The following is an 8,646-nucleotide window of genomic DNA, read 5'->3' as shown; positions in this document are numbered from 1 at the left end:
ATTTGATCTCGGATGTAATAAGCAACGTACGAAGAACGAGATGACAAAAATAATTTGTCCTCTTTTTATTAACTCTGATATGTTTCCCATTATGTTGTGTGGATTGCAATAGTTCATGTACAGTTGTGCGATTGCAACCTCCAACACCATATTGGCCATTGTTTCAGTTTCATTGTCCAACCCCTGTATTTAAAGCGCTTAAGAAATAATACAGGATGTGTGAAGTGTGTGTGAAACTCCACAGCTACACAGACTCATGATACATTTAATCACACAAAGTACCAAAACAGTTTTTATTTTTTTTCTGTGCATGCATTTCTTAAAACACCTTTAGTTCTGACATGAATATCAGGCACCCTTTTTGTTCCCTACCATCCAACATTTACTATACAATGATACAAAGAATAATGAATGTATGTACAGTACTACAATAAAGACAAAGAGACTGCGTACAGCGTAACAGTCATCGGCTGTCAATTATAAAGTGTAAAAAGCCAGTTATAAAGTGCATCTGAAGTTCTCCACACCTCTGGACATCAAAAACCACCATCAACTAGCCCTGAAAACAATGATTCACTTCATTTCAAACTCATCGATGAACAATACAATACTGGACGGCTGGCGGGATTGTCTTCCTGTGTCTATTGTCCAGACTGAGAGGTCTTGGTCCAAGCAACAAAAACAAAACATTTAATAGTCTGGAAATATATCTGAATATGAAAATAGCAATCAGTTACAAATCCTAAACAAAACACCGCTAGAGAAGATTCACACGTAGGACACAATGAGCAAGTTTTCAATTTCCTAAAAGAATGGCAACATTACTAAAGTCTTGAAGATCAAATTTCGACATAATTTGGTTCATGAAAATGTTACAATCCACCCAGATAACATCAGAAGCTGTTCTGCCCAACAGTGAGGTGTGTTGTGTTGCACGTGTTCACACTCGACTGTCTTGACCCCGGAGGTTCTGCAGAGGCAAGCTGCTGCTAAAGACAATTTACAAGTGCAGGACACTGCGACAATAAGTGATCTTATGTGAATGAGGAAAGATCTAGTATTTTATCCATTTATGGAGTTGTAGGACACTTGAGAGCTGGGATCCCGCTGCTTTATTGAGGCCTTCTCAGCCTCGGGCGATTCCTCATCAGGTTTGCGATCTATTATTGGCTCTTTATCCTCATCTTCCTCCTCGCAGCTTGGCAGCTGGAAGAAAGCGGTCCACCCGTACACATCTGCAAGCTTGTGGAATGTGCGAAGGACCAGGAACATGACCATCAAGCCCACAAACAGGTACACTGGAAGAGAAAAGAACGAAAACTCATTTTAGATAACCATTTCAAGTACTTACAAAGGGAAGCTGAAATATTTCAGAGCTTTGTAGAAAGGAAAAATGATTCATATTTATAATATAATATATATTGAACGCCAGCCCACTGGCACTTGGTATGATATGTATACGTTTCCAATGGCAATAATAACATTGACAAGCACATGGATAAAATTTTAGGGGTAAAAGGTCAATTTCACAATTGCATCCAAGTTTCCTTGGATAGATTATATTATATTAGCAAGTGTGTGGATTGTACGAAGGACCAAAAACAGATACTTTTAGAATTTTAGCAATCTATAGGCAAAAACTATATAGTAAATTGTTACAATATCGTTTAAAGGGTTAGTTCACCCAAAAATGAAAATTCTTTCAGTAATTACTCTCCCTCATGTTGTTCCAACCCCGTAAGACCTTAGTTCATCTTCGGAACACAAATTAAGATATTTTTGATGAAATCTGAGCGCTGGCTCACTCCTCCATAGGCTTCTAAGGCACTATAACTTGCTGGCCCAGAAAATGTATTAAAGACATCATTAATATAGTCCAAGTGACTCCAGTGGCTCAATCTTAAGTTTATAAAGCGACCAGAATACTTTTTGTGCGCAAAAACAAACAAAAATAACGACTTTATTCCACTTTTCATTTCCTTCTCTCTGAGCCTCGAGTGAGTTCACGTAGTGTTTAAGCCACAACACTGTCTGTGTTGCACGTCACCATGTATCACACACATGACCAGCATCGCCCAATAGTGAGCCTACGTGGTGACGTGCAACACAGATGCGCTACGCTTAAACACTACGTGAACTCACTCGAGGCCCAGAGAGAAGGAAATGAAAAGTGGAATAAAGTCGTTATTTTTGTTTGTTTTTGCGATGTCTTTAATACATTTTCTGGGCCAGCAAGTTATAGTGTCTTAGAAGCCTATGGAGGAGTGAGACAGCACTCAGAAATAATAAGTGTATAATCAGAAATATCTTAATTTGTGTTCCGAAGATGAACTAAGGTCTTACGGGGTTGGAACAACATGAGGGTGAGTAATTACTGACAGAATTTTCATTTTTGGGTGAACTAACCCTTTAAGACCTTTGCCGAAGAGAGAAACACACACACAGTAAATGCATGAGATCGCAATCTAAATACAGACATTTATATGAAGTTGGTTCCTCTTTGCCGCTATAACAGCTTTCCACAAGATTTTGGAGTGTTTCTGTGGGACTATTTGCCCAGTCATCCAGCAGAGCATTTGTGAGGTCAGGCACTAACCATAAAACCCAAACATTAAATAAGCAAAGCATAAAATTTAATTGTGCAGCTGAATTAGTATGAATGTATCATATTTAATAATCATTCAGAGGAGACTTGCTTGGATACAATGGGGAAATTTACTTTTTACACCTAATATTTTTCCTTCTACCTAGTCATTTTTTATAGCCATGAGCCGCTTATACGAACCATATACTAAAAGCCTGCAGCCCTGGGTGGACATCGGACGTGTATGTGTATATATATATATATATATATAAAAAAAAACATATACAACTTATATATAACTTAAATATAGTACATTTTAGTGTTTATATTTGATGTTTTGTTAAATGAGGGAACTTTTGCCTTGTCTGTTGAAAACTTTAAAAGCCCTATCGTGGTTAAAGCCTTTCACACCCCTCACCTGTCTTTGAGCTCAACCAAAAGGTCTCTGAAAGGAAACTCGAGGAGATTCGAGTCTCTTACCCATGACTGATATCTTGTACAAAGCTCTGAGTCTCTGTCCTGGCTTTTCCGCTGGCACAAAGTCCCCCAGTCCTATAGTGCAGAGGGAGATGAAGCAGAAGTAGAAGGCGTCCAAGAAAGACCACGATTCTTCTATGGCGCTGAACACCAGCGCAGGAATCACGAAGAAGCCGAGCACCACCAGGACCATCAGTACGATGAAGTGCACGACACCGGCTGCGCGGGGGTGCAGGCCGGCCCGCTGCTGGCACATGGAGATCGGCCCGTAGGTCAGGGGGTGCATGAGGCGCTGGACGCAGGCTGTGAGCACCAGCATGGTGAAGGGCACCCCGATCAAAGCGTACACGATGGAGAACGCTTTACCCGCATCAGAGAGCGGCGTAGTGTGGCCGTATCCTGGAAGAGAGGGAAATGCAGGGGAATGTTTCCAACAGGCACGACACTTCAGGTCAAGTCAAATGTATTTGTATAATGCTTTTCACAATACACAGCTTTACAGAAAGTCATAATAGTATATAATGCCATAGCGCTTTACCATATATAGCAAGTTATATGACGATATGATACGAGTGATTTAGATCTAGCTATATTGTATTTATAGGGTTGTCTAGCACACGTTTGAGCGCATTGAAGGCAATTAAGATATTTACATATTGGCCAGTATTTTTGAGGATAAGTGATGTTAATGAAGAATAACGAACATGATCGGATGTTGCAGGTGAAAAGGCTGACGTTATCAGGAGATTTTAGATAATGGTCAGTCAGATTCATTGTCAGAGTAAACAACTCTCAAAAAGCATCAATGAATATACAATCAGTTGTCTGGTTGTCAAAGAGTCTGATATGAGTTTTTTGACAAGAATCTGATAATAACATTTCCCAAATTAAATTAGCAGTCATTTAAGTGATGATGTAGACAAATCTAGGGTTTGGCTTTCATTTTAATTAGTAACATCTCTGATATCTGATATTCCTTATTGTATTTGAAAATTACTTATATCATGGTAAAGATTGTGCATTTTTTAATGAGAGATGCTCTGACTTGAATCTGGGGTAGGCTAGTTCATCCAAAATTTAAGATTCTTACATCATTTACTCACTTTCATGATGTTCCAAACCTGTATGAATTTTTCCTTCAGTGGAACAAAAAAGACGATATACTGAACTGTGTATGTCCATACAAAAACAACTTTGGACCCCACTGACATTGTATGGATAAAAAAAAAAAATCTATTTTCTGTGTTCTACAGAAGAAAAAGTCATACCGGTTTGAAATGACATTAGGGTGAGTAAACGATGACAGAATCTTTATTTTTGGCTGAAATATCCCCTCTATCTTGCTAATTCTGCAACGCATGTGATTTCCTGACTGCATAAAGCTGTTAGTGTAATCTAATACAGAGCCGGGTCAGCTACACAGGTTAACATGCTCGATGAAAGGAAAGCTTTATACAGACAAACAGGTCAAAGGATTGATTTCCCATGATACTATTTGCAGGACATAAACCGAGAAGCCCAGTAAAAGCAAACTGCACTATGCCTAAACTCATGTGGGTTTGACAAAAACAAATATCATGAAATAACCTTAAAATCACTTTTATGGAGAACACGTATACATTAAAAGGTGGAATTATGGTCTGTCAGAGCTGTAATAGATTCTCCTGCACACTACAATTTCATATTTGCTTCCCATGCAAATTTTTTTACTTCCTTTATCAACAGCAGCACTTCTGGGTGCAGGAGACAGCTAAAGTTAAAACGGATGAAAAACATGTGTAAGTTAATGTAATTAAACTCCCCTCACAAGTACATGAAAAAGATTTAAGTTATGTACACACTGCACGCTAAATTCCACACTAGCCTAATTTCCATTACCAGACCAATCACGTGCATTGATCTAAACACAAACCATATGTCATTAAACCAGTAATAGCCTAAAAAAAAAACTGTATATGAAAATACCCTTTTGATGATGTGTCGTGTCATCACATCAGTATCTTTTATTTTTATGAAACACTGACATTTTAAGGCATGGATACAATATATCAATTCCATACACATCCATCACATGTATCTATTTGACAAATGGAAATGAGGTTGTGTACCAAGCAAGACATTTGATTTACAATCTGATTCCAGCTTGTATATATATATATATATATATATATATATATATATATATATGTGTGTGTGTGTGTGTGTGTGTGTGTGTGTGTATATATATATATATATATATATAAAAAATCCATATTTGGGTTTGCATATATTTTCAATACTAAGATGGAAAAACTGCCTATTTATATGAAATATTACTTTAATTAACTGCTTTAAAAAAAGCATGCTCCATTTTCATCCTGTTAGGCTATGAGGTTTTATTCTGCAGTCTAAACAATGGTCAGAAATCATGGGATTAATCCATTTTATTTACTTTTTTTTTTTTAGGTCAAATTAAATAAAAATATATTTCTGCATTTATATTTTTGAAAGAGGATACACAAAACGGGGCCTGAAAACGTTTGCCAACATTTCCATCCTGTTGAACATCCTGTTTATCTTGCCAGTGCGTAAGAAACGTTATGTGTCATAAAGTACCTAAGAAGTCTGCTACACCTTTATATAGGTAATAGGATATTAAGTAACAGATTTCAAAAGCACTACATAATAGGAATGACTCTGAAGAAACCGTCTCTTAATGAAAATGTTACTCCACTCTATTGTTTACACAGTTACAGTAGACTCTAGGATGTTCAGTTCTGGCGAACTTTGGAACGTTGTTTTGCAGAACTTCGAATGTTTGTGGTGTTCTACACAGTATTCTACACTCGAGTCAGATATAAGGGGCTGCTAAACGTATACACATCCAATATGATGTATCAAAGAAGCGCAACATCAATTAATTAAACTTTTAAAATGAAACATTCCTGTGAAACTCACCCACTGTCGTGACCATCGTGTTGGCAAAGAACAGAGAAGACGCCAAATCCCAGTTTGAACGGAGCGAGGCATTTTCGAGGATCGACACGCCGTATTTATTCGCTTTTAAAACTCTTTCTAAGAAACCTTCAAGGGCCGTAGCGTTGATGCAGCTCAGGTTGAGGAACTCAGCTTTCAGAGAGTTCAGGTCTGATTTCAGGGTCTCTTCGACGGGCCGCTCGATGGCAGAGAAAACAAGCGCTCCCAGTATCAAGTAAGTGATGTACGCTAGGATGAAGCCGGTGAGCACAAAGCAGGACCTGAACGCCGTGGACATGGTGGGATTTGAGAGTAACCCGGTGAAAGTGATTCTTAATTTGTTGCAGTGATGTGTTCGACTGATTAAACTCCACCCTATCACAATCCTCCACCCTCTGACAAAAGTTGGCCACGGTGGCCAGGAAATAAGTGTACTCACTCAGTCACATGGGTTCATGCTTTGAATTTTGTGGGTATTGTAAAGTGCAGCACAAACTTCACACGAGCTCTTTCATTTACACCCAGCAGAGAAATCCATTATACACATGGTGTGATTACTATCAAGTGTTCCCAAGTGCCAAGAATCTTAAAGGTGTACTCAGTACTTTAAAAAGTATTACAACCTACTACAAATGAATAGTATTTCTCATTAAAATTGTGAGATGAAATGATGAAGTCTTCAGTCATGTCAGTCTTCTAGGAAAAAGCTGTTTTGTTCTACATGGAGTTGGTCGCCCCTTCTTGGGCTCCACCATGTTTAGATCACTGACTTTTCTCTCTCTTGCAATTGCTAGTTTATTTCTTGCAACTCAAAAATTTTCTCACAATCCTGACTTTATATCTCTCAATTGTACGAAAAAAAGTCAGAATTGTGAGATAAAAAGTTGCAATTACCCTTTCTTTGCTTTATTCAGTGTGGCGGAAACAAGCTTCCAAAATAAAATCCAATTCTGAGGAAAAAAAGAATGACTATTACCTTTTTTATTTATTTTTTCTGTGACGGGAACAAGCTTCCAGAGATTTTGAGAATTTTGGGCTTTTTAGCTTTTCAGAAAGTTTTTTTTTTTTTTTTTTTTTTGACTAGTGGAAAGAAAACATCCAAAATACAATTTTAAGTATGTTTTATAGCACTTTATCTATTTGAGTCTGTGATTTCGATTACACTGCATATCTTTAAAGGCCATTTTCTCAAAATTAGTTTTGTTTTTTAGAAATCTCCACTTCAGCAGCACTTTTACATACACCAACATTTACAGTATTATTCCTACCTATATTCTGAAGGTTTTTACAGAGGGGTTTGTTCATAATTTGCCATATTTTATACAACTTTGTTTTTTTCTGGCTGTTGACAGTATTTTCTGATTTATGAAGTAATAAAAAGAGATATCCAAAACCCTATAAACATCTTGAAAACCTGGCTTTACCCAAAGTTCAGATTTTTGTTCTAGAAATGTATGCAAATTGGTGGATATTTAATTAGATAATGCCTCATTTGCATATTTAAACATTTCAGAAAACTTTTAATACAAAACCCCTTTGCAATTCTTAATGTAATCAATGGGGAAGTAAGGTGTTATCTATTAGTTACCCATTTACCCTGTTCATCTGGGGTGTCTTGCCTTAAGAAGACATTGGTTTTACAGATAGGCTGTAAAAGTTTATTCATAAGTTACTGATGCAGGGGTTTGGATTAATTTGCATAGGGTGTATTACAGCAATATGGGACATGTTTTGCACTGTGATTGCGCCCGTCACAACGACACTTAGTTCAGACCAATAAATGAGACGTCAATGAGACCTTGAAATACAAAATAACACGGAAAGAAAAACAAACCCGTGATGAAGTCTGTTGTGAAGATGAAGTGAGGGAGAGAGTCACATGTCACTGAGGGGACAGAAATAGCTGCAGTCTCAGTCAAAACAGTTTAGTGCATTTCTGTTCATATCCACACTTAAATAAACAGACCTCATATAAACTCATGAGGACAGCAGTGTGAACAGTTGGAGACAGTGAACTATTATCATGGTAAACAACCAGCCAAGTCATTCTGATTAGTCAAAGTTAACCAATTCATTTCCAAAGTTTCCTCTTGTTACATCTCTGTCCAAAGGAGATGTCCTCAAGTGTTTTGATGGCATAACTGGAACTAAATGATATGTGCATATAATCAAAATGACCTGAAGTTATTTTGTGTTCATAGGTCGATGCAGTTCACATCTGCTCAGGCCGCTTATGAAACATTGCATGGTTGAACCCTCAGTTATCCGCTTCATTCAGTCCTCAAAGGTGTTTTAATTACATCAATCAACAAACAAGCTTACAGGTTCAATTTAAAATGTTAACATTCATTTGAAAACACTTCTGAAAATATGGTCTCTATTCTTCAGGAGTTAAAAATGGTACACTACAGTGTCATATTTAGTACTTCAATCACAGGGAGAAAAGACATGGAAACAAGAAAATGGATTTCTCTGTGAGGTGGTGTATGAAAATACATTTTGTGGAAATTTGCTAGCTTTTGACAATTTTCAGGTGAAGGAGAGCCTTTTGGGGGCAGAAAGTACTTGTAATCTTTCTCTCTCCCCCCATCAAAATATATATATTTAAATTTTTTTCATTTTTTTTTTTT

The 8,646-nt window shown here is 37.3% G+C and overlaps 1 protein-coding gene across 1 annotated transcript; it reads right to left on the bottom strand.

Moving 5' to 3' along the window:
- Positions 1-279: 279 nt before the first annotated feature.
- kcnk6 (potassium channel, subfamily K, member 6) lies at positions 280-6,598 on the bottom strand. Its single transcript, XM_084409200.1, has 3 exons — positions 5,999-6,598; positions 3,065-3,460; positions 280-1,298 (listed from the first exon to the last, which is right to left on the bottom strand). The coding sequence occupies exons 1-3, from the start codon at positions 6,312-6,314 to the stop codon at positions 1,063-1,065; spliced, it is 948 nt and encodes a 315-aa protein (XP_084265326.1). The 5' UTR covers positions 6,315-6,598; the 3' UTR covers positions 280-1,062.
- Positions 6,599-8,646: the final 2,048 nt, after the last annotated feature.

The sequence above is a fragment of the Rutilus rutilus genome (genome assembly GCF_951802725.1).
Source record: "Rutilus rutilus genome assembly, chromosome: 5".
NCBI classification, from domain to species: domain Eukaryota; kingdom Metazoa; phylum Chordata; class Actinopteri; order Cypriniformes; family Leuciscidae; genus Rutilus; species Rutilus rutilus.
Note: the sequence above shows the minus strand (reverse complement) of the source record. Positions and strands in the feature narration are given on the sequence as shown.